General features: G+C 37.5%; 1 protein-coding gene across 8 annotated transcripts in view; it reads left to right on the top strand.

The window, feature by feature from the left end:
- The window catches only part of TENM3 (teneurin transmembrane protein 3), a 642,124-nt gene that overhangs the window by 307,032 nt on the left and 308,469 nt on the right, over positions 1 to 26,623 (top strand). For 7 of the 8 annotated variants that reach the window (XM_030043752.2, XM_030043924.2, XM_029996042.1 and 4 more), the window contains one exon: positions 15,302 to 15,580. The exons of the other annotated variant lie outside the window; for it this stretch is intronic. In XM_030043752.2, the coding sequence (XP_029899612.1) occupies positions 15,302 to 15,580 (279 nt within the window). The remainder of the gene's footprint in view (positions 1 to 15,301; positions 15,581 to 26,623) is intronic. 8 annotated transcript variants of the gene reach the window in all.

The following is a 26,623-nucleotide window of genomic DNA, read 5'->3' as shown; positions in this document are numbered from 1 at the left end:
GTAGGCAAGATGTTTTAATTCAGGGCGTATAATTCATTAATACCAAGTAACAAGGCATTCTTGCTGCGGGAAGAGTATGTTGTTATAGCAGTTTCATCAGTTTTAATAATACTCTACACACATAATACACTTGTATCTCCCTAGATGTTTTACAAAGATGGGAAAGCATGGTGTACCATCTTTGAAATAAATAATATATGATGCACGGGAAAGTTAAGTAAATTGCCCATGTTGGGCAATGGGTCAGTGACAATATTGCAGACTCAAGTGTGAAGTATTCAGGCCTTACAGTCTAAAAACTAGACCCCCAGCATAAATTCAACTCATTAACAGATTGCCCAAAAGTTTGCCACTCTAATATACTGTCGTGGTTTAACCCCTGCCAGCAACTAAGCACCATGCAGCTGCTCACTCACTACCCTCCCCACCCAGTGGGATGTGGGAGAAAATCAGGAAAAAAAGAAGTAAAACTCATGGGTTGAGATAAGAACAGTTTAATAGAACAGAAAAGAAGAAACTAATAATGATAATGATAACACTAATAAAATGTCAGCAGTAATAGTAAAAGGATTGGAATATACAAATGATGTGCAGTGCAATTGCTCACCGCCCGCCAATTGATGCCCAGTGAATCCCCTAGCGGTGATCCCCCTGCCCCCTCTCCCCCTAGTTCATATACTAGATGTGATGTCACATGGTATGTGGAATACCCCGTTGGCCACTTTGGGTCAGCTGCCCTGGCTGTGTCCTCTCCCAACTTCTTGTGCCCCTCCAGTTTTCTCACTGGCTGGGCACGAGAAGCTGAAAAATCCTTGACTTGAGACTACACATTACTTAGCTACAACTGAAAACATCAGCATTATCAACATTCTTCGCATACTGAACTCAAAACACAGCACTGTATCAGCTACTAGGAAGACAATTAACTATACCAGCTGAAACCAGGACATATACCTAAAATGTAAATAGCTTCAAAATGAATAAAAATAAACACAACTGTTCCAAGAAGGCCAAGCTCTATGAACAGATTTGGGGAAACATAATATGTGTGGATGAGCATACGAATAATGCATTAGCTCAGGGTCTTTGTCTTTTAGCTCACAAGGACAGTAACAGAGCACTGTACAGTGAGTAAAGTAAATTAGTTCACAGTTAATGCATTTGGGTTTGTTGGGGGATGTTTTTAGTGGATATCTATAATATCTGACCAGTGCTAACAGGTTGTTAGAGCTCACTGTTGAATTTCTGAGTCCAGGACTGGAGAGGCATGAAAGATCTAAATATCCATGTTAATGCTCAAAACCTGACTGGATGTGGTCCTGGGCAACTTGCTGTAGCTGACCGTTCTTGAGCAGAGGGTTTAGACTAGATGATCTCAAGAGGTCTCTTTGGACCTCAGTGATTCTGGGAGATTGTACTTGGCTTTAGTTAGGATTAAGCACTTAGGCGTCACTTTTGGATTCAAAACGGTAGTCTCTGCAATTGGCATTTCTACATTTCCACAACTAAATTACTTAATATAAGGAGAAAAAGAAAAAGTTATGAAATGTGTGGAGTACTGCAGCCCAGCTATCTAAAAGGATAAAGCTAGGCCAAGAGCTGTGTGAACCTATGCCTCAGTCTTCTGTATAAAGCTATCTTCTCTTTTATGAGGAAACAAGAATAGATTTAGGGGTAGAAAAAGAAACTTCCTCCTTGTGAGAAGTCTTTAGTTTTAATTTTAGAAATGTTTAAAAATATTTTCCCCATTGGTGGTTTTTCTTTGTTCCAAGTAGAATAACTTTACATTAGAATTAGAGCTGGGCAGATGGTGTTGACTTTTTTGCCTACAAATGTTTGCAAGGGAAATAAAATATTTCTCTTAGGCTTGTGTAACTGAGGCTTGCTGCTACTGTAGTCTGTCTGCTTTCTGCTGTGTATTTTTGGTTTCTCTGATGTGTTGAAACTTCAGGTCATCACTACTTTCTAGTTTTGAAGTTGTCAGTCACCTTGATGTCGTTACTTTAATGAGGTAAAATCAAGAGGAAGTTTTCTAAGACCTGCGCTATAGACACTTTCTTAGTACTAGTGACAAAATTATACCAAAATAGGCACCATTTATTTAACGTATTCATAAACTATTACCTGAATAGAGTACTGTTCTTTTTAAGCAGCAATAACAAAATGGAAGAAGTTAAGTGGTCTGGCATGTCACATATGATGGTGCACTGGGGCTTGGTTTTTTTTCATTTTCTTCAGAAAAGCTCATAATATTCAGCTAATGCTTATTGCCCAATATGCAATAAATTACACATCTATAGGCCTAAAATGGCAGCCTGGGATGTGTAGTGTCATCTTCAGCTTTCAGTGGTCTCAGCACTGTCATCTGTGCCCATTTGATTTTCCTCATTGTCCTTTCAATTCTTTTTGTATGGCTTATTGGCTTCCTCTAATGTGTGCTGTTTTAGCACCTTTGGGGACTACCAGCAGGTTTGATAGGGTCAGGTTATAAAGGGCTTGTTTTGCAGTCTTAGATAGTGTGTTCCTTTGATTCATCTTTGACTGAGAGAATTTACTGCTTCTGGCATTGGAAGCATTTTGTGGAAAATGTGTTCAAGGTCATTCCAAAGGTTTTTAAATAATATATAAAACACTCTTCCCTGTATTTATTTTTTTCCCCTCCGTCTAGAAATAGAGTGCAGATACGTGGCTTTGTTGACAGTCTGATTACGTTCTAACCTGCTAAATCAACAGGAAATAAATCTATAAGCAAAAAAGCTTTAATAAATACCTTTAACTGGAAATTAATTTTTAAAATTAATCATGACCAGTGTTTCACTTTTTTTGCCAAGACTGTGTAAAATAACAATATCAAATTTCCAGTGTCTGCTGGAAAGCTGCTGGAGCAGTTACCTGAGTTTCTCAAGTCTCTGAAATGTGGCACAATTTTAAAATGTCACTGTGTTTTTTACGGCTGATATTTTGTGGTAAAGCCCTTCAAAGCTTTCTGCTAATGAATCGGAACTTTTCTACCTCTTCTTCCTGAGTTGTCTCAGTACGTGTCTTTGTGCTTCCTACTTCCCAAAATCCCATGCGAGGAATTCAGAAAGGGATACTGCCGTAGGAGATAGGTATGCCCTGTTCAGTGGTAGCTTTATCCCAGGAGATCTTTGCTGGTGGAGAAGAGGTTCTCTGATTTGTCAGTTCCAGTCACAGAATCTTTTTCCTCATCTGTTGAATTTCTGTTGCTTAAGGTTAATTGCATAAATGGAAATAAGAGCCTAAAATGCTTATATTTGTCATTGTAATTCTAAAACCAGCACTTAAAACGTATAGTAAAATATTTGAACATGAAATTATTATATAACTGGGATTATTTTGTTAATTTTGAAACCCAGTTGACAAGACTGGAAGAGCAGATATGCTTGTTTAGGAAATTGTAACTTCATCTAGGCAACATGCTTTCCGTTAACATCAACAAGGATACGACCTACTGTAGTCTCCTTCCATTCTTCTCAAGCCCCTTCATCTGGTGCAAAACTGGTTTTGTTTTTAAACTCTTTAGATGAGGATTGTTTAGCCTACCATTTTTAGAACTTCTAATGTAGTTATTTATTTTCACTTTGTTGTTAATCCCCACATAAGATTCAAAAAACATTGGTAAGCCTGTGAACAATTAAACTCAGCAGCCAGCCATGTAAGTGAAGACCATGAGCTTTTTTCTTTAAAAGTATTTTTAAGCTATATACTCAATTTTATATTGCATGTTTGAGAAGATACCTAATCTCATCCTTGACAATGGATGAAGCACTATGAAAGACTATTTACTTTCCAAGGTGTTATGATACAATTGTTTGCTATTTATGTGTAAGGGAGGAAGACAACACCTGTGTTCTTATGCTTTGAAGTATCCCACTATAATCAGCAGACTGATTTAAATGTACAACTTCTCTAATTGAATTCAGCAACCTAAATGCTTGTGTTTTGAATATGCCTAAGTATCTTGCTGAATTCAGGATTAAAGCTGACTCTATAAAGCTGAATTTCTCTGTTGTACAGAGAGAAATCCATGTGTTTACAAAATTAAACTGCTCTGTGAAGCGATACAAAGTACATAGGAGTCTGCTGTGCAGAAATATCTGAAAGTGTGACGTGACCATGGAGTGGGAGGGAAGGATTGTAGAAATATAGAAACTAAGTAGTAGTTTTTAAATTACATTTGGAAAAAATAATTGGAAGTAATAATATAACCATATTAAAATAATTTGAAGGAGATCGTGAACCAACCTGGACTCAGAAGAACTGAAAAACTTTTTATTTTAGTTAGTAGGAAAAATACAGGCAGGCAAAAACTGTACTTTATTTACCATCAGATACATGTTAAAGGGAAGAGAGGAATATGAAATACCTCTTAAGTAGTCATTGTTCCATTTCAAAGAATTTTGTTGTTGCAGGACAGTATAGTGATTCTATAGGGTGATCCATGTATCACGTCAGTGAGTTTTTGCACAGGAGCAGGAGGCTGACCCACGAGCACAGGTGGCAGGATGCACCGCAGATTTGTGCGTGTTCATATTTTCATACAAAATAATTACAGCACTGTTTGTGAACTGTGTGAATTGAAAAGCTGAGCTGCAGGACACCTTTTGCTAATAAAAGACCTGATGAGGTAGTACAGGCTTTGTTACATTTTTACTTTTTGAAAGCTTGAGTCAACTATGGTTTAGCCTGCAGGTAAAGTTATTTGGCCCTTCTAGCTGGCAGTGAGAATGAGTTCACCGTGTTTATCAATCAGAACAATTCATTGTCAGCCAAGCCTCAACATCAATTTATTTTCATGCTACCCCTTTCAGTTTTGCAGGAGAAAATACTTGTATGCGTGGTTTTGTACCTTTACTCTTCTGGAATACTTAAATGCCTAAATTAGATTAAGTGCCCTAATAACTCCTTGGAGCTGCAAAAAAGAGGGGCTGAACTTAGCAAACAAGCAAAGAAAAAGAATTTCTTTCTTTCACGGTATGCTGGATCACTGATACCAGCTTGCTGAAAAGCGAAGCCGCATATAGTATGTTACAGTGTGTGGATGTATCATAGCTATTGTTCAGCTGCCACTCCCGTGACAATTAGATTTAGGTGCTAGAAAAATCTCACCATTCAGTGAGAGGGACCTGAAACAGTGATGTGTATGCTTTGACAATTTTATTTTATTATTTAAGATAGTAAATACCGTCAGGGATATATTTTTAAGACTTCACAAACCTGAAACATTAGTTGCAACTTCTATGCTAACATAATATGACTCCAAAGTCTATTGCTTTTAAATACCAGCTGCTCAAAATGAGTTATTTGGATAGCAAAATGTTTAATCTTTTTAGTCACCGTGAATGTCAGCTGTAGGATTAAAGGATTTAAATGGTCATGTTTTTAAACCTAAAGCTTGAGTACTTTAAACTTACCTGTCTGAAGCAGTGGAAGGATAGATATATAAGACCATTTTTGACCTTTCACTACCTATGCCTTACAGATGAGCTGATTTTGACTATTGAGTAGGCAAGTGATTCTCAATAGAACTGAATCAGCCTGCTTTGCAGATTATTTACAAGAAGGTATGAAATAATAAGTGACTTTGTGATCTCCTGATGAGCAAATTAATCACCATTCAGTGACATGGCAAGCGCTGCCTCTCTAAATCTGAGGCAGATACTAGAATTAGTGTTTTATGTTCCTGGCTGCAGTGCAAGATGTGTCCTGATTGTCATCGTGGCAGATGCTTTTTTGTTATGCTAAAACAAGGCCACCTGCAGTATCTGCCCGATTTGAGTGGGTAACTTCTGTAAGCAGCATACAGTGCCAGTATGTTCTGGATAATTTTGTGGCCTTGAGCTAAGCACATAACCTTCTGCCAGAGGTGCTTTTTTTTTCCCTCTGTAATACAGGAATAATAACACTTACCCACCTCACAGGCGTGTTGGGAAGATTAATTAGTTTATGTTTGCAAAATGCTTTGAAGATGAAAAGCGCTGCAAGTGCTAAGTAATATTATCATCTTTCATTGCTATACTAGTTACTTCTTAAAGCAACAATAAGAAGTTAATTGGTTTTCAGGTTCCAGGTGATAAGGATCTGTTGACTTTTAAAGTTATTCTATTAGCTACAGAGTGGTACTAAGAAAAATATTTCACTTTTATTTGATTAGGAGTATATTTAGCTCACGTTCAGTCATATGCGCACTTGCTCTAAGGTATTCATCTAGTTGAAATTGGCCCCTTGTGGGTCATGGTCTGTAGATGAGCTACAGATCTAGAGACAAAGGGCAATTGTGATTCTCCAGGGAAAAATCATCCTTGGTTATTGGCAGTAGACTGCTTGATCAGGCATTTCTACACAGCCTTGGTCCACAGAGTAAAAACCTTGTCTTGGACTAGTCCCGTTGCAAAATAAGAGAATTAAGTTCTTGATCATAACAATTACGGATTTATAAGGTGAGCAAGGGGCCGTCACAAGGACTTTCAGCCTCATGGAAAGGAAGATACTGTAGAGGGTCTGTAATTGCTCTTACATCTTTCTGTAGCTCATATACTGAGATGTATGTGCTGCTCCTGTTCATAATAAAAACTAAACTGAGGACTGGGGAGATAAATGGATCACATGCATGGTTATGAAAGATGACTTCAGCGTGTTAACATCTATAGAGAGAATAAAGCTAGTAAAGTGTGTGGTTAGAGATGGGGTGAGGAGAGGAATGAACGAGGCTGAAGAGTCCCCTCTGTCCTATCTGTTGATTTAGTGCTTAGGGCTGAGAGTCAGGGCTATAGGCCAAGCTGTGAGTGATTGCTTATTCCATCACTGGCAAATAAACGCAGAAGGCGAAGCAGAGACGTAAAATAGGAATAATTCCTCAGAAAGTTCCTTGATAATTTCTGACATTAGTTTGTAAGATGTCACAACTTACTGGCTTGAGAGCCAGTACTCAGCGTTACTGAGCTATTAAAGCTGAAAGAGGAAATGGCAGAGCCAAGGGAACACATTTGCCTCAAGTTTTATTTCTACTTTTTTGCTTTGCAGTGCCATAAATATGTCTGAGTCGTAAATCCTTTCTTGTCTTCAGCATAATGGACATTTTGCTAGAAAATCTAAATTAAGACAATGCTACGCTACATTTATTGGGGGGGTTTACAGAATGGAAACCCTTTTGGGGGCGTGTGATGGGAAGTGTGAGTGAAAGGGGGATTAAAAGAGGTTTTCATTTCTGCAGAAATCCTTGGGTCTGTATTCTCTGTTGTTTCTTGTACTTACCTACAGAGATGGTCTGAGCGCCTCATTCTGTCCATGCATTGCAGAGCTGATTCCCATGCATGTGGGTTACTTGTTTATGAAATCCTACAAATAGAAATATATGAGCTACTCAGAATAGGTGTGTTGGGATTTTTCTTATACCAGTTCAGAGCCTGTTGAACTAATCAAGTTTTCTACCATGCTGTGAGACATATCCCTCTGTGGGTCTATCCGTTCACTTGCGGTGGCAGACATGCCTTTCCCTCATGGAAAGGCAGAAGTAACGGTGGAGTTTTCTCTCCTCCTCATATGGAGGAATAGCAGTGAGCCTGAGCTCTATTTTGTGTGCTTCTCTTCACGCTGCCTCCTTCCTCCTCACCTTCTTTCCCTATTTCAAGCTGTATGTCATGTCATTAGCATCGTACTGACCTTAATGTGGCAGTTCATACCTGTCAGATCTGTGGTTGTAGGCTCTTTGCAGACTGGATATCCATCATCTCTGCATTGCTTACCCTTGGGTCATATTTTCTTCACATCTATCAAATTTAGGCTTTATTTGTATTTTGTAATAAATGGATGCTGAGATGTTGATGATTTGGTCCCAGGATCCAAAGATTAAGATAGAGGCCTAAAATGCCTGTACTGTCATTCTGGTCATGATCAAGACTTTGTGTTCCCTGCTACTCATGAAGTTGTATTTCTTTTTTAAATCCACAGAATCCTTTTTTTTTTTTTTCTTTTTTTTTTTTTTTTTTTTCCTTGCAGCCTGTGATCTGGACAGCTGTGTTAGCTTCTCTTAATTTAGTTTGTATGTTATGTAATCATAGTCATAAAACCAGACTTTTATATAAAATCCCCAAATTTGGAACTATAATGTTTAAATTATTAAATCATTTACTGGAACATGATTGCTGATGCTGTAGCTTGAAGCTTTGAATTGTGCAATTGTGAAATTATCTTCAGCTGACTTTAATCTTACTCTGGTAACTTCAGAAGGGCTTGATGAACAGTCTATTATCCTTATACTGGATTAAGAAGTGCTTCTCATGTTCTAGTCTGTGGATTAGTACTGAGGATCCCCTGCCACCCTCAAGCCTAACAGGGAATAAAATTACAAGTCTCCCATACTGCACAGAAGAGTCTGCATGTTTGAACGATAATTTGGAAAACCAGTGGCAGGAAGATGCTGTGTTTCATTCACATCGATTCTGCTCTGTTTCTTAAAATAAAAACTTTCCCAGGCTAGCATTTCAGTCAATGTTTCCTTGTGATTCTATAATTTAATGCTAGTAAAAATACATGGCTGGTTTAACTATCAGGTTTGAAATACTTGTATTTCCCACAAAGAAAATAAGTGTGGGGTTTGGGTTTTTTTGTTTTGTTTTGTTTTGGGGTTTTTTTTTTATAGAATTGACTCAGGTTTTGAGTCTTACATAAAGCTCTTCTAGCAAGAGTGGCAGAGTAAGTGCAGCTCAGAGAACTCACAGTATCTGCCACTAACTCTTTTAGAAGTCACTGAGACCATGACTTAGCTCCCCATATGGTTTTGAAAGCCCATAAGGAATGGGAGAACTGTGTGGTTAATGTTTGCTCAGAATAACAAGCACTTCAAAATTACATGCACATTTGCTAAGATTTAATATAATTTAATGCTGTTTGTTATTATGTAGTTTACTGGATATATTGGAGAAGCAACTGTCTCTCATATGAATGGTATGGCTCCACTCTAAATCAGATAATGACAAGAAAAGGAGGTTAAGATGGAAAAGTGCATAGAGCGGAAGGGTCAAGAAAGAGGGATTAAGAGGTGACAAGGAAGAAGGTTGTGATGAGTGAAGAGAAAAACATAGGAATTAAAAACAGGAGGAAAATGTGATGCAGTGGGTTAGGATGGTTTAAATTTCACAGATAATTTTCACAAAAACAAAAGAGAAAATCAGGCTGAAGTAACAACAACAAAATACTATGCTAAATCAGAAAAAATGTTAACATAGGCAAAGCTCATTACTTGTCAGTCTTCACTGCGATTTCTTGCATCCTAGTGAAGAGAACTCTGCAAGTACAGCTTTGAAAACTCCTTTTTAGTGAATATATTGTGAAGTTTGTGTGACAGAATGGATGGTATCACATCTATTAGTCATTCTCTTGTGTAATTGTATTTTACCCAGCTAACATTCTGACTTCTGGAGACAGCATTTGTACACTTCTTATCAGAGTTTTATGGAGCATCCACGGCATCTGTTTGCTATTTTCTTTTTTTAAAATCTTTGTCCTTTCATTTCCAGCAAATTTGTTACCCTACTGTACATTTAACTTCACTTCTGTCCTTCCTCTCAAGACCTTTCCTTACGAAGGACCGTCTCTGTAAGTGTGCCGCATTGTATTTGCCCCAGTAAGTGGAAAAAAATATTTTATTTACAAAGAAGTTACATATTTTTCCTTAAGAAACCAGGTAGAATTGATACTTGAAAGTAGATGTTGTTTAAGATCCCATAGGATTGCGTGGAATTCTTGCTAAACCAGTGCAGCTCTGCTTTGATCATCTGGAAAGATGCCATCTACCCCATGTTCTCAGTGGTCCTGTAGTGATTAGCTAGTGCTCTGGGAACAGAAGGGACAGTTTTGCTGCCTATTGTTATATACAAAGAAGCTCCTCTTTCCATCTTTGACTAGCACATAATTGAAGTCTATTTTTCAGGACTTACTGGAGTGAACAGGCCAGCCAATTTGCTGTTAACAGAGCTATTCCTTCGTAGTTGTCGTGTATGAGTTAGGAAGGCAAGGTACTGTTGAATCAGGTCAATAGTCTTGAGCTCTTGGTTGTACAGAAGTGATGAAGCATTTCAAAGATGTGGTGCAGCTATGTGCTGGCTTCTGCTCTGTGGAAAGTGTTCAGAGGTGTTGAGAATGATCTCCAGGTAAGGAGCTTCAAATAGGAAAAACATGCCACTATATAGTGTCTAAACATGGATACAAAAGTAAGTACTTTTCCCATATAGCAGAAAACAGCATGGTCCTTGCAGTAACACTTTGACATCAGTGCTGCTTATACAATAAGCTTATATGATAAGCATTGTATTATGAGGTCATGTTTGTATGCAGTAGTCTGCAGACAGAAAATGAAAACCTGAGAAAAATATTTTTCCTCATTTGCTTTCTAAATAAATGAGACTTCTTTTAATTAAAAAAAAAAAAAAAAAATCAGGATTAAGTAGGGAATTGAGGAAATGTAAGGGAGAAGATTGGTTCTCCTAAGGACCATGATCGTAGTTTTGCATCTGTATAGCTTTAGTTGCTTCACAATTTTTCGAAGTTTAGTATAAGTATTTTCACCATGCGTTATCATAGAGTGATTATAGGGAAAATCCACTTGATTTTTGAATGGCACGAAGGTGTTACAGGCACATAGAAGGCAGCAAAGAAGAATAGATTAGAAAGGAACTGACAAGTAATTAAGGATGCAGAGACAGCAGACATGGCATGAAACTTCCTCAGAAACATAAGCAAGAGACAAACTAAACAGAATTTTGAGTATGGGCTTGGATGGGTTTGGGACCTCTGCCTCTTTGGTACTATGTCTATCCTGTTATGACAAAACCAAAGTCAGCAAAGGCACTCAAACTATAATTCCTCTGGTTTAAAGGTAGGGGTGTGGGTGTATTTTTATACTAACTAGGCAGATGCTTTGCAGGCTTTTCAGAAGGTTTTTTTTTCTTTCCCTCTTTTCCAAAATAGTCTATTGTTGCTGAAACCTGACTTGTCGACTTATCAGTGGTTAATGAATTACTAAGGACAGTGCTGATGTATGGAGATGCTGACAAATTCTCTGTTGGATATTTTTTTGTTCATATCTTCTGTTTGTTTCTTTCCCCTTTTCATGGTTTTTAAGAGAATCTCTCTGTGTATATATTTAGTATAGATCCAACTTAGAGCAAGGACTGACAACTGAAGAACCATGGGGCCTTTTCTTTTGATTAGTAGTCCTCTTCAAAAACCCATTTCCACAGATAACATTTCCAACTTGAAGCTTCAATTATTATGGATGTCTGAATAACCTCCCCAGTTTAGGCCAGGGAAACAAATGTGGCACAAATGCAGCAGGTTTTCATTTAAATCCAGCTGTTAACTTCTGACTTTCTAAAATAATACATAATTTCTGCATATATCAAACTTGCTTATATGCAGTATTTGATTAAACTAAAAAAAGTTATTTACATTTCTAGACAATATAATCTGTGTGATTCTGGCAGAGAAATATATATGTACACACACACTCTTTTAAAAAATTATATATATTAAGACATATATATTAAAATTATGTTGGTATACTTTTTTGTATTTATTTAACTAACGTAGTTAAGGAGGTACACCAATTGTATGTGGATCATTGCTTACACAGAAAGCGGTTGCAACATAACAGGTGGATGTGTATGGCTGCTGTTGGCAAATGCTGCATTTTTAACAGTGATTGCTGCCCAAGCTCCTGAAGGTTATTTTAGAGTTATTACATTAATTTTGTTCTTGTCTGCACAAATGGAGGATGTCAGCAGTCCTTACACTACCCATAAATTGATATTCCTAGCCAAGAGAAATGCAGTATCTAATGGTAGAGTGGTAGTAAACAGCATTATTTTCTGTTTTTAGAACCTAACTTCATGATACATCATCCCAAATCAACCAAAATCCCCAAAGGTGTCTCCAGAACAAGTGTCCTTGAAACACTGTGTCTAATTTTTTTCTATTTTATACTTCATACTTTTTTTAAAGGAAAAGAAAAAAAAAAACCACAAGGCATTATGCCTATCTGTTCATTCTGTATCTACATTTTCTTCTTAAGAATTAGTTCATTACACTCTCAAAGTTGTTTTTAAGTCTTTATGAACTGTTGAGGCACTTATTGTCAGTGGGAGAAATTGCCAATGTATGTATAGTGTCAGAAACAGATGATTAAATCCCTCACATTGAAGTCATTCTGGAAAGGTTAATTAGAAACTCTAAGAACACAAGGATGAGAACATCTTCTCTTCATACTCTTTTTTCCACTGAGCTCCTACAACCTCCTTTTCAATTTTTATTTTTATTTCGTAGTATTGTTCATTATCGGGTAAAAGTCCACTGTGTATTCTGCTGCCCACTAGGTCTGCATCCCAGCCGTGTTCAGCTTCCCCTGGATCCTGGAAGACTTCCTGTTTTCATTGTTCAGGAATCTTAAGATGTAAAATTTTTGTATCACATATGTATGATTTCCTTTGGGATACAAATTCCTACAGAAATACATAGTTTTCTATGTCAACTTTTTGGTTTGGGTTTTGTGGGTTTTGGTTTGGTTAGGGGTTTTTTGGTTTTGTTTGGTTTTTTGTTTTTTTTTCATTTGTGTAGGCAACTTACATGGAGTACAATCCTCTTAGTAAAGCTCTTAGGAAAGCTTTAATTCAGAAGATTATTTAGCCTGATGTTTCTAAAGCTGTTACAACATTTCTGGGCTATGCTGTAAAACTTCTCAGTGTGGTGAAAACTCTAATATATTGAATGTGATGGGAAAGCAATACACAAACCTGCCCCCCTTTTCTGTTTTGGCACTGTGATGTGCCATTTTGGTTTTCTTACCATTCATAAGAGGGGAAAAAGGAAGAAAATATTTTACATGGAGGTAGGCTGTTATAAACTTAGAGTTAAAAAACAAAAAACATTAATAGATGGTAGGTGGTATGTTGTGCCTGAGACCAAGTCTTCTAGAAAGTGATCATGGAGGATGTTATTATGTAATGCCTGAAGTAGCTTCTCTTAAAAATAATAGTATGCTTAAGAGGAGGAAAAAAAAAAAAGGGAGGGGGGGATAGTTTCTTCAAATTGATGTGTCTGCACAGATGTCTCCCTGAGTGATTCTCTGAGTGCAAAGAGGTCCTTTTAGCAGTGGGGGGAGCACGGGGCTGTGTGGTGCAGGCTGGCTGAGGAGCTGCAGGTTGCGATGCTTGTCTGCTGCAGCTAGTCTAATTGTGGCTCAAAAGGCAGCATCTGTGCCTGTCCACATCCTTCCTCATCTCCAGATCTCAGCACCGTGAGGTTATGGGGACCACAGGCATAACACCTTGTAGCATTGAAGTCAACAGCAGTTTTGTTACTGACTCAAGTAACCTTGTCTTCGGTCAAAAATACCTTTTTCCTTTCTATTTTGCTTCCCAAACCCCTGTTCTTAGAACCAATAAGATGCTGCATGTGCAACTGTGTATACACCTTAGCCACTTCATGTGTGTGTAGGTACACCTGTATACATACACATGTGCACGTGGGCTTCTATATTTGGTTCTGACTTTAGGCAACTGTTTGAAAATGCAGATTCATGTAATAATGTACCAAACATGTAAAAACAGTGTTCTAGACTGTCACCTTTAACATATATTTACCAAAATGCAAAATAATAAGTATTTTAGACACTTTACTACTTTCAGTTCTGACTCTGTTACCACTGGGCTGTTTGTTTGGCCTGTTTGCTTCTCTGATTAGTTTCAACTCTCATAAAACCTGAGAATTCACATGTCATTTTTTAAAGCAGTCATGCCAAGATACTATCAGTGTGCACGGTAATCCCCTGTTCTTATACCCTTCACACTGTTCAGACATAGTCATAGATGTGCTTAGTCCTTTTGTATTTACCTCCCCAGCTGTATTTTCATTCAAATATTTATTCACAGCTGCATAATAAATACAGCTTGATTCGTACCTAATTGTAGTAACTGATTTTCATTATTTATGAAAGTCATTGTCAGAATTCATTTATGGTTCTGACTGCAAAGAAACTTATAACGACAACTTCATGTGACCGCAGCAATAAAATAATTAACTGGCTCACTTAAAACAAGTTTATGGCCAGGGCATTAACTCTTAATTTTTCAGGAATTATTTACACTTTTGTATTCACACTACTGCAATTCTATTAGTTTCTGATTGATGGGATTCTGTTCTTGTTGTATTACAAGCTTTAGTTATCTTACTAACATATTTTTATGTTAAATGACTAATTTTGGAGAAATTAGGATGCCTTTCAGATTCAAAAATCAAATGCGTGTTCTAATTTGTTCCCAGAGAAATGAAATAACTGTGGGCTAGGGTGGAAAAGCATTATGGGTATAGGCATGCAAATGAGCTTGCCAAGTGTCTATGTATCATAAAATGTCTTAAATCTATGGACATAAAAGTGGGATGAAGACACAGCCATTAAAAAGGCAGTCATTTTTGAGTGTCGCATAATTTAGACACTTTAAGTTATTGAAGTGTCACGAGTTTATTGCACCTAATTTATTAATACAATCATTTGGGATTCACTTATGTCTCTTGCTCTGCTCCAAAACAGAGGCTGAAAGTCTGTTTAAAATGCACAGACTCTGCTTCAGCAGTAAAAGCCTAAAATATTTCTCAAAGTACAGAGACACAAAAAATAACAACTTTATTGTAGTCCTTGCAGGTAACTGGTGGCCGTGTTCCTATTTGTTTATATTTATGTGTTAAAGTAGGGCAGAGAGATCCAATAAAGACCAAGTGAGTTTGGTTCCCATTTAGTTTTTCCATTGCCATATTAGGTGACATCTGTATGGGGAAAATAGCCTGTTGCTTTGGCCTCTAACCAAGACCAAAAAAAAAAAAAAATTAAAACAAAGAAAAAGGTAATACTAACAAATACCTTGTTACTGCTTTCATGCTTTAAAAAGGCGGGGGGGGGGAGAAAAAAAAGTTTGTCATTTATTTTTAATCCTTTCATGTGCTGAATTGGCTTTTCTTAGTTTGCAGATTCTGTTATGTTTCTTTCCTACCCAGGAGCAGTTTTGATGTGTTTAAGCAGTTGACAAAACAGTGCTAAGGTGTAGTATGAGTGAGAAGGGGCACCACAGAGAGCTGGAGACAAAAGAATCCACTTGATTGTAATACATGCAGAGTTTTGACAAAATACCTTGTGTGATACCTGAGACAGTTATACACATGAAGAGTTTTTACTTTTAGGTTCTTTAAAAAAAAATTCTCACCTTTTGTTATCTTTTTTTCCCCTAATCAGGACAGAATTTTACCCTAAGGCAGTTAGGAGTTTGTGAACCAGCAACTCGTCGAGGACTGGCGTTTTGTGCGGAAATGGGGCTCCCCCACAGAGGTTACTCTATCAGTGCAGGGTCAGATGCTGATACTGAAAATGAAGGAGTGATGTCTCCAGAGCATGCCATGAGACTTTGGGGCAGGGGGGTCAAATCAGGGCGCAGTTCCTGTCTGTCGAGCCGTTCCAACTCAGCCCTCACTCTGACTGATACCGAACATGAAAACAAGTCCGACAGTGAAAATGGTAAGTTCTTATGCATATGCCCATATATAAATCAATGTTTTATTTGCTGTTTTGGTTGACACTTGATAATTTTAAATCATTAGAGGAATGGCCTTGAATTATTTACCCGCCCCCCCCGCTTCCCAGAAAAGTCAATATTCAGTATCAGTCTAACTAATGCAAGCTCTAATGAAAGCTTTGGGTGTGAGGTTTTAACTGTAATTTTGGAAGAGTTTAATCATAAAAAAGATTAGTTCTGTTTTATCTCAGGCCATGTCACCTGTTACCTTTTGCAGGACAGCTAAGTAAGTGGTGATAAAGTTGATCCCCAAGGCCAGCTTGCAATCAAAGGTTTCATTGTAAACTCTTCTTTAAGACATCTTGGAGAAGTTGCAGAATCTTAGAATGGATGAATGAACGCAAAGAATAGCTTATTAACGGGGCTCATGTGATTGGAAAACAAATTTGATTGTGCTTTAAACTTCCTAGTTGATGAAAGGAATTGGAATTGTGGGGAAGAGGGACATGTGGCCTTTGATGTGCCTGGGGGACTGGATTACTGTGCAATTAAAATCTGCAAAAAAAAATTCTAAACAGCAGCTTTGTAGGATGTGGGGTATGACCATTGTATATATTAAGGCTTAGTGTTTAAATGAAAAGAGGTTAATACAATTGACTGAATAATTTTTAAAGCTTTTCAAAATTTTTTTACCTCCACTTGAAGTTATGAACAGAACCTAATGTGGTGTTAAATGCTAAATGCACAAATCTTAGAAAACAGTTTATCTTTAACTTCTTTTTTATTTGCAGAAGATTTACTAGAATTAAAATGATTGTTCTATTAACTTCATGACTTTCTATATGACAAATTCAAAAGAGGAATAAAGAAAAATGAGTAAAAATGAAAATTAGTGATGGCTATTGCCTGCATGTCTACACGTAATTTTATTAATTTATTAAACCTGACTGCTCAGCTGTACAAAAGTCAGAGCAATTTTATTTCTATCCTCTGGCAATAGTTGTAACACATTGTGGGAAACAGCAATATGCGTGTGTATGTATGGTAATCCTTTTCAAAAAAAGAAAAGCACTTTTACTTTAAACTACAAGCAGTAGTGTTTAGTCCTACCTATTTATTATTTTAACTTCAGTTTGAGAAGACAAAATGAAAGATATATTTTGGCATTATTCATACTTGTTGTCTTTCCTCTGGTGGATGGTTCTAACTGAAGATGCCTGTGCAAGAGGGCTGTCTCCAATGTGATCCTCCTTTTTGTGTTGGACTTAATGCCATGTTGTACCTGAGGAGAGAGAGCTCCGTGTTTGCAGGTGGCTTGTCTCATGCTTGGAAAACTTGTTTTCAGTTGGAGGCAAATTTTGAAGGAGGAGGACAGGAGTACTTCCCTACCTCCTTTTGGCAATGGAGTGTCTGTTAGATGACTCTTGATATTTCAGCTGGAAAGCAATCTAGAATAAATTGTTGAGCAGCCCTGTGATTTTTCTTTTGAAAGGTCTATGCTGAAAGAAATTCTCTTGAGTTTTCTGTAAAACCCTAGGTTAATGATCTTGAAAATACATTTTTTATATATACACGTACGCACACACAATTCCCTTAGAGAGTCGTATCTTTACATTACCAAAGAGGTGACTGCTTCAGAAATACAATAGGTTTGGTGTACTTTTTTAATAAACTTTATACTTAGCAATTTTTAAAAAAGCAAAATGGCTGATTACAATATACCAAAACTTCCTCCATGAGCTTAAAGTTAGAGTTTTATTGTATTTTTTCATGTGTGAGAAGACTGTGGCTATGTTAGAAAAGACATTATTCTGCACTGGTTAAAATTATGCAAGGAACGTCTGATGTTTGATACAACTTCAAAGAAGAGTTTAGTCACTAAAAAGGATTACAGTTGATTTATTTATTGATAGGGAGGCCAGCAGTCCAACTTAAGAACGTACTGGGACTGCTGTGAGTCTAATGAAATTTTGATGGCTTGAGAGTCCCCTAGGGTTATGAAACATATATAACTCAGACCATGTCATGGGTCGCCATTTCAGTGGAGATGTTACAGAAGTGGTGAAAAGCTTAATCTTCTTTGGTTTTTTTTCTCTGAATTTTTGTTTCTGCTGAACATGGAAGATTTGGCTGAGAAACTATTTTATACACGTAGTTGGAACTCAGTATGTTAAATGCTCACAGTAGAATAGAAATTATAATTTAAAGCCAGGGAAGCTGTATTGTCCTGGCAGGCACAGGTGCTCTAATCAAAGGACCAAACTGCAGGTGCGAGTTTTGTTAATTTATGGCCTGAAGTTAATAGCTGTGCCAGTATACTATTAAAATCTGACAAATCTGATAAGGCTTTGAAAGCAAAGTTAAGAGTTACGAGTCCTCTGTACTGTGTCCCCCTTTGCTGTGTGTGAAAGCTTCCTGACTGAATTTTGATGGAACTGTTTTATGGGTAAATGCATTTCTATGCAGCATGTTTACCTCTAAGGTAGATAAGGAGCAACAGGCTATGATGGACAAAGCACAACACCTGATAGTACTTTCCTCACCTAAAGGCCTCAGTTCTTGAGTGATCCCACTGTTCACCCAGTAAAACTATTCACTGTTTAAATAGTCCATTACCATAAGCAGACCTTATTGCAGCTAGTGGGACTATTCACGATGAGAACTGTGACTTATCCTGCAGGTTTATGAACTCAGGATTAACCATTTGTTGAATGTACTTGGGGTTTTCTTTCTCGCCAATTATGCAAGAAGAGAAGCTTGGCATCAAAACATGATTTCCTTTCCTTCCTTGGAACAGTTGTGTGTATTTGTTCTTCTGAAATAGTTGTGGATTGCATATCCCTCAGGAGGGCAAAACTCAAGGTTCTGTTGCATAAATACAATGAATAAGTGGAAATAGTTTGTTAAAGATATTAACTTTTATTTGTCAAGGTCTCAACATTATATTTCTAAGATCCTACAAAAGCAACCTAAGTTTGTGAATAATATTGGCAGGATTAGAAGGTTCTTTAAACAAATAACATTGCACATGATTAAGTAGAAAAATTTTAAATATACTAATAACATACCATGAATGCTAGCAGATTATTTTTTTTTTAAGAAAACATCAGAACTGTTTATCAGACATAGGGTTTATAGATGTATTCTCACATCAAAGTTTTAGGTTACTGCTCAGTAAATCGTTCTGAAGAGAAATATTTTTCTTTGAGCTCATTCAAGTTCCATATATGACTCTTGACATCATATTCTGAGAGATTCGTCATGTCAGCCTCCCTGAAGGAGCACCTGCATCTGTTAACCTGGGCAACTTACCAGTGTCACGTACAGTGTGATGTATCAATTGGAGCACACTGTGCGTGCATGTGCTTCTTCAGGCTTTCTTTTCCATTCCCATTGCAAGTTATTTCATAAATGCTGCATCAAGAAATTTATGTTAGTGATTGTTCTAGGAGCTGTAGCTTTGAAATATAAGCAGTCCATCTTTTACATGCTTGCCAGTAACTTCATGTTGTTAAGCTGTTCTAAGATTACTAAAGCTTGTCTTTTAAACTTGATAAATATTCCAGCAGAGTATGAACTAGAAGTTCTAGTTAGGCTTCAAATGACCTGTTTGCTTAAAGAGTCAATATATTTTTAAGGTATCTTAGAATCCACTTATTTATTTAAACTATTTTAAAATCCATTAAACTGCAATCCCTCATTTATGAGACATCAGAAAGCTAATAAGGAAATCATTAAAGTTAATTGAGCAAGTTATTCCTAAAGTCCAGCTCCTTATGGAGTTATTTATTTATTGTGAAGTTATATAACCAGTTTGTAGGCACTTTTTGTGCCAGCCTGACATCAGGCTGTGGCAATGATTTTGACTGGAAAGTCACTCGTCTAAGTCTTAAGCAAGTCTGCGTCACCTTCTGTCCCTTTAGAAGCAGAACTGACAGTGCTTCTGGGAGTTTGGCACTGCGGATAGATGCGTGCCACATAGTTGGCTCTGCTCACAGCCACAAAGACTAGCTGGGCGTACAGAAAATAGTTCTGATGGCACTAGATTGTGGGGGTTTATTTTCTTATTTAGTGAAGGTTTTGCACTGATGGGGTTTGTTAGATGACTAGAGGAGATGAGTATGTAGCAAAATAAAAAGAAAAAAGGGAGAGAGGAGTATGAGATTGGGGCCTCAGGCAGTTGTTCTGAATTGGTTAGATAAATGATTTGAAACTTGAACCCATTTTTCACAGATACAGAAAAGTAGATATTGCTGGTAGAATGTTCACTGCTGAGGATTTCTATAAAGAGAAAATATCAGTTTATCAGCTGCGTGGGCACCTGCTTGTTTCCTCTGCAACTTCAGACAGTTCCTGAAGATAGCATTCTTGTGAACCTAATATTCTCTTGTCCTTCCAGAATGGTGAATTTACTGACATTCAGATCTCTGAAAACCAAGAAATACATTGGTAAGATACTTGTCAAGACATTTTAAATCTGTTCTCTCTAACCCAGTACATCTATAACATACTTGAATTCTGCATTCTTAAATAATGCACATCATTCAGGAAGTAGTGTTATACTTTTTCACCTGTTTAACATCCTTCTTTATGCTAAGGCAAAACTTGACTTAGATGAGCCCTCCTGAATACGAGCTGCTTGGTACCTACTAGCCAAATGCTGAGCCTACTGATCAAACCCAGCCACATAGCTGATGAATTAATAGTCGTCTTACTGCCATACCACCATTTACGGCTTCTTCACTCTTTCCCACAGTATTCAATCTAGCAATTATCTACCCCTCATTAAGCATGCCAATATCCCTTAAATCCTGCTTTGCTGCTAAGAAATTTCATGACCAGGAAATCAGTCTGCTTTATTGTTGACAGAAGTCAGCTCTGAAATAATATTTAATATCTAAAGAGGCATACAAACTTTGTTTGGTTACAGACACATGGAACAGAAATCCATACATAAAAGTAGTTATCCCTGGTTTTCTGCAATATTATCACAAGTTTTCTGTAGTTATGCCAATTTTCAGATTCTGTTATATTGTGATTGTAGTTCTGTGGATATATTTCAATAAATCTTCTTAGCGTTCACTGTTAATGCAATTGAAAATCATGTTGATAATTTCTTTGGCTTGTGGTAGCCAAAGAGGGAACAGCTGGGCTGACCTTTTTCCAGTAACTGTTTGGGATCTCCTGGATGTCAGAGGTTTGAGTGTCACTGAACTTGCTGTTGAGGAAAGGCATGAGGTTCCAAAGGGCCATCTTGATGCTTTCATGATGGGAGTCTGGTACAGAACATCAGGCCAGAGGATGAGGCTCTTTGGAAACACTTAAACGAATCATCTGATGAACAGGAACTGTAGGATTAACAACAGCTGACAGCAATAAAATTAGAATTGAGGCCTGCAAGGAAAAAGAAATCTGAGAAGAAAATTTCAGAGAATTTACTCTTGGCTGTTAAGCTTATAAATCCTTCTAATGTTAAGGAGTGGTGAAAGAGGTGTTTAAAGACCGTCATAGCTCAGGATTTTTCCAGAGATCTGAATTTCAAGAAAGAGCCATGCAGAAAATGGAAGGAAGGTCTAATTTCTGAGGAGGAGCTTACAAAAATACAATTGGGGAGGTCCAGGCATACAAATAAAATTGAGACATAATCAGTAAAAAAGTTGTACAGAAACATGAGTGCTAAGAAAAGGGAAAAGAGGGAGTTGATTTATAACTTAACAGTGAAGGAAAACTGGTAATATACTGCTGATATGTTTTCTTCTGGTTGTTTTTGTTTCAGCATTTGCCACCTGAGTAAATGATCACAGAGCTAACATCATTGATACTATTAAATAAAGGATTAGAGGTTACTTAGGTAAATAAAATTTGTCCTACATGTATAGAGTGTCTGCAGCCTCTGGGCTTTTTATGACTCATGTCTGAGAAATCATTGATGATGGATATGGTTTTGGAAGGCAAAACCAAACAGGGCAACTTCAGAAGGGGCAAAGAGAAGGAAGAGGAACCTGCCTAATCAGTTAGACATGAAGCATCATAGAAAAAAAAATGTAAAAACTTTATGCTTTATAACAATAAGCATGTGTTTGTACTAAATGAGTTTTGTCAAGCTATAATGATTTTCTTCTGTGATAGTGTAAGCCACTCCTTCGTAAGGAAAAAGGAGCAGATGCTAACAGTAATAGGTATTTTGATATTAGTGACGCTTCTGACACTGCCTCACTCCTGACATACTCATAGAGACACAGGGTCTAGGTTCATTATTGCAAGATAAATGTACAACTTACAGGAAAAATCTATAAAGAATGATTGTCCGTATTTCATGAACCGGCAAGTTGAATCAAGTAGTGCTCCACATAGTGTGTCAAGATTTTCTTAATGACTTGGATAATGCAAATAGAATGTTGTAACCTGAAAAGAATCACATGTACTTTGTAGGACAGGATGACAGCTGGAGAAGTAATTCCACATGAAAAAATGCAGTTCAGTAAATACAAGTGCAAGGACCTACATTTAAGTGAGAATAATCAAATTTCCCAAATGTGGGAAAGACAAGTGGCTGAATCACAATAGTTCAGCCTGGAAGGGACCTTTTGAGGTCATGTGGCTCAACCATCTGCTTAGAGCTGGACTAACAGGCCTTGTTCAGTTGAGTTTTGAAAATTTATAAGAGAGATTCCACATCATCTCTAGGCAACTATTCCAGTGCTTAACGATCTTCATTGTGAATTTTTTGTCCCCTTTATATCTAATCAGAGTTTCCCTTGCTGCAGCTGTGACCACTGCCTTGGGTAGTAGAAGATCGAAGTCAGATTTCCGCCTTTTGCAGGCTCACTCAGCTTCTCCTTGATTTGCATGCTTCAGCACTACAATTGTCATGGTCACTCTCCCCTGAATTCATTCCAGTTTGTCAATGTTTTATGAGTACTGGCAAACCCCAAACTGAATATTGTACTCTAGATGTGGTCTTCAAATGCTGAATAAAAGGGACTAATCATTTCCCAGGGTATGCTGGCTCCATTCTTCTGAATGCAACCCGGTATGTGGTTAGGCCTTATTATTGAAAGGGCACACTGCTGAACTTGCTGTCCATGTTGACTCCCCAGGTCCTTTACTACAAAGCTGCTTTCCAGTGGCCTCCCAGCTAGTGCTGTTAGATGAGGTTATTCTGCCTTTGGATTTCATGAGGTTTTTTTCAGGCAATTCATACAGCCTGTTGAGGTACTTCGGAAAGGCAACCCTGCCCTGCAGTATGTTGATCACTTTCTCCAGCTTGGTGTCCTCGACAGACTTTCTGAGGGCACATTCCATCCTATTCATTCTCAATATGTTAAATGTAGTACGGACATAAAACAGCATCAGCCCAAGATTAGCCCCTGAGGACTGCCATTAATATTGGCCAACAGTTGGTCTTTGCACTACAAAACACTATTCTTTCAGCCTCTTCATACAACCAGTTTTCCACAGACTGCACTTTGTAGCTCACCCATCCAGTCCATCTCTCTCCAGCTTGGCTACCAGGAGACTGTGGGAGACCATGCTGAAAGCCTTGCTAAAGGCCAGGAAAACAACATCCGCTGCTCTCCCTTTGTCTGCTGAGATAATTATCTGTTCATAGAAAGCAATCAGGTTGTTTGGGTGTGATTTGCCTTTGGTAAATACATGTTAGCTGTTATTGTTCACTTTCTTTTCCTGGAGGCCTGTCCAGGCATATGGAGTAGGTACAAATCCAGCAGTATTTGTTCCATAATCTTTCCTGGGAGACTGGGGTCAGGCTGACTGCCTCTACTTCCCCATATACATCTTGCCCTTTTTAATGATAACATGACCTTTATCTTCTAAAAAGCCATCAGGAACCTTCCTCCGTTGCCATGACCTTTCAAGGAATCAGAGAGTGGCCTTTCAATGACATTGGTCAGCTCTGCCAGCACCTGTGGGTGCCTCCCTCCTGCCTGGTCCCCTGGACTTGTGTATGCCCAGCTTGTGTAAGTGGTGCCTAACAACTAGCTCTTCCTCTGCAGTGGTAGGACTTCTCAACTGTGGTTGAACTTTGGCTTCCCTATCCCCCGTCCTGCACATCCAGGAAATGTTTCTGTATTCCTCCTGTGTAGCCGTCAGCTGAAGGTCATAGTGGTTATTTGTCAACAGTGTCTTCTGTGGTATGTGAGGGTTTCTTCCACAACCTTACAACGTGTCTTTTTATGCAGTGCCGCTGAAACAATCCTACTACTGCACTCAGCAGTGCTAAGACAGAAATACTGTGTCTCTGTGACTGGTTTTGAGACTCCATTTTGAGGAAAATGCCAGCCAACTGGAAGCCTAGAGAAAGGTTAACAAGAATGATCAGAAGTTTTAAACACACAGCACTAGAAGAGATTGGGAGAATTCAGACTGTTGTGCCTCGCGTGGTCTGCTTAGATAATTGCTGCTGTTATAAAGGCCATGTGTGGCAAATAGGACCAGAAGTAAAGAATGCAAATAGCAAAAAGTAGAAGTTAGCTCAGACAGTGGTGTTCCAAGGATAACTCAGTGAAAGAGATTGCTGGGGACCATGTGAATATTTCAACATCTAACATATTTTCCAAAACAATTTTAAAATATTGGTGTAGTTCCTGTTGGTCCTGATTTGTGGGAGAGGATGGGCAAAAGACATTCATCACTTCCTTTCTGGTTTTGTTTTCTGTGAGTCAGTTGTGTTATTCAACCCAAAAATTAATGAGCAGGAAGCGTGTTGAGAAAATGAAGGCTATAAAAATGTTGCTCTGCAATTTATTTTAATATTAATATTTATATCTTGGTTTTTTTTCTAATTGGAAGTGGTGAACTTTTTATAGATTTTTTTTTTTCCCCTCCTCATTTTAAGTTTCACATAAAAATATTGCTGTTCAGTCCCCCTAAACAAAATGTGTTCTTGTGGATGTGCTTGTGCAAGGAAGTCTTTAAAGAAAACAGCTCTTTTTCATTTAAGTTGTGTTTTAATTGTGAGGTTGCCGTGAAAGTAAAGCATGCTTTGCACATCTATAAACTGATGATCTCTGCAGTTTTGATTTGGAATGTGGTTTTGATGTCCTTGAAAAATCATAGTGGTAGCAGTAAATTGTTTTAATTAATGAATTAGAGCTACAGATTTGCTGAATCAGGTTTATTGACATAATTATCACTGGAATAAAAAGGAGAAAAAAAAATCTGTTAGAGCTTTGAGATTATTTGGTTTGTGTCATTTGAAAGCAAGTTTCTCAGCCACCACTTTCATTTGCTGTATAGTTATGTGGATATGGGGGGTGTGTACATATATACAAACACATATATACATACATTTATATATTCATTAGAACCAAATTAATGGTAGAGGTGTAGTCTAAATAATACCAGTTCTATATAAAGAGTAGGCTTATTCATATTCAGTTGTTTTAAAGGTGTTTTTTAAGCTGCGTCTAACTTTGATTTGAAATAAGATTTTAACTGAATTTACTTGTGTAATTAAATGTCATATTGCGAAATAACCTAATAACGATTTCAACTTTAAAGTAAATATAGGCTGTGCTATGGTCAGAGTATCAGTAATAATTATAGGTAACAGCCTTTGTATGCTGGTCAAATAACAGCTGGAGAAAATTTGTCAAGTTTTGTTTTTTTTTTTTTTTTTTTTTATAAAAAGCTGCAAAGGCTTTTGGAATAGACAGTTCTTTAAAACTAACTCTTATTAAACCCATGTAAAGACTTGTTTTGATGTTCTCTGGATAAAAAGTTCTATTTCTTTGATCAGATGAGAATTCAGTGTGAAATGAAGTTTCAAGTCAAATTTGAAAATTAATTCCTTTTACAGTTACTAAAACAATATGTGGATTGAACTCATCGAACTTTTTTTGGTCTAAATAATGTGCTGCCTGATCTGTTGGCAAAATATAAGTTTGTTTTTGTTTTTTTTTCCTTGATTTAAGGTGGGAAGAAGATGAGATCTCAAATCTCAGAAAGAGAAATGCTTGTTAAAAAGCTGTGGTTTTTATTTTTATTCCACCCCCCTTCATTCAGTATACCATTTTCTTCCTGAATTATATAGGTTTTCTGTTTAGTTATCTATTGTTTTCACTTGTATGTTGTAGACAAGGAGAAGTGTGGTTTTGGCACACTGAAACCAAGGAGAATAATTTTTTTTTTTTTCACTCCACGTTAGAAAGCTTTCAGTGGAGGGGCCTTTGACGCCTGCTGATTGTTGTGGGTTAGTCTGGGCTTCTATAGGGTACATGGGATTTGCAAAATACTTACCAGTATCTTTCTTTGATTTTTGTTTGTTTATTTTATTTTCGCAATTGTGCACCCACAGCATCAAGTTAGGAAAGATGAGGGGGAATGATGTAAATTAATTATGAATTAAATTGTGACTATGCAAATGGTCAATAGGCATACCTTTTGTATCTCCTATAAGATTGTCCGTAATAGATAACAGTTTTCTTGGAGTCTGAAGGTTCTGTGCAGCTGCCATGCCAGACCTGCTGCTGGCGAACCTCTCCTTGGGGTACTGTGGCTGCTGACTAGGTATGTCTGAGACAAAATATGAGCATTTCCACCTTTGGTGCAGTATTCACAGCAGAAAAAGAAGCGACTGACCTGGGAAGCCCTAGTTCTGGGTTGTCAGGCCACAACAGAGTGAAGACTGACAACGGGCTGATTTCTCTGGTTGACTACATTACGATTGCTTTTTGTCCTTTGTGGTGAAATAGATGCATAATGTGTGTATACAGCTATGTATGCATATATAGGGCTATCCTTACAAGACCTTTTCTTGAACAGTTTTATTTTCACAGCTTATACACATAGTTTTCTTACAGATTAAACATACAGGATTGAAGACCAGTTTCTTCTTCTTCAGATGACCTAGAAACTTTAAAACATTTCCATAGCAAATCCATGTGCAGTGATGAGCATAGGCAAAGGAAAGTTATTCTGGTGCTACATGCTCTGCCACTGCACTACTGTATGCTGGAGAAAAAAATTGATTCCCTCCCTGCCCTCAATCACTGGGTTTTTATAAATGTAATACTTCTATAAAC

Source organism: Aquila chrysaetos, chromosome 1 (assembly GCF_900496995.4).
Source record: "Aquila chrysaetos chrysaetos chromosome 1, bAquChr1.4, whole genome shotgun sequence".
In the NCBI taxonomy this organism is placed as follows: Eukaryota; Metazoa; Chordata; class Aves; order Accipitriformes; family Accipitridae; genus Aquila; species Aquila chrysaetos.
Note: the sequence above shows the minus strand (reverse complement) of the source record. Positions and strands in the feature narration are given on the sequence as shown.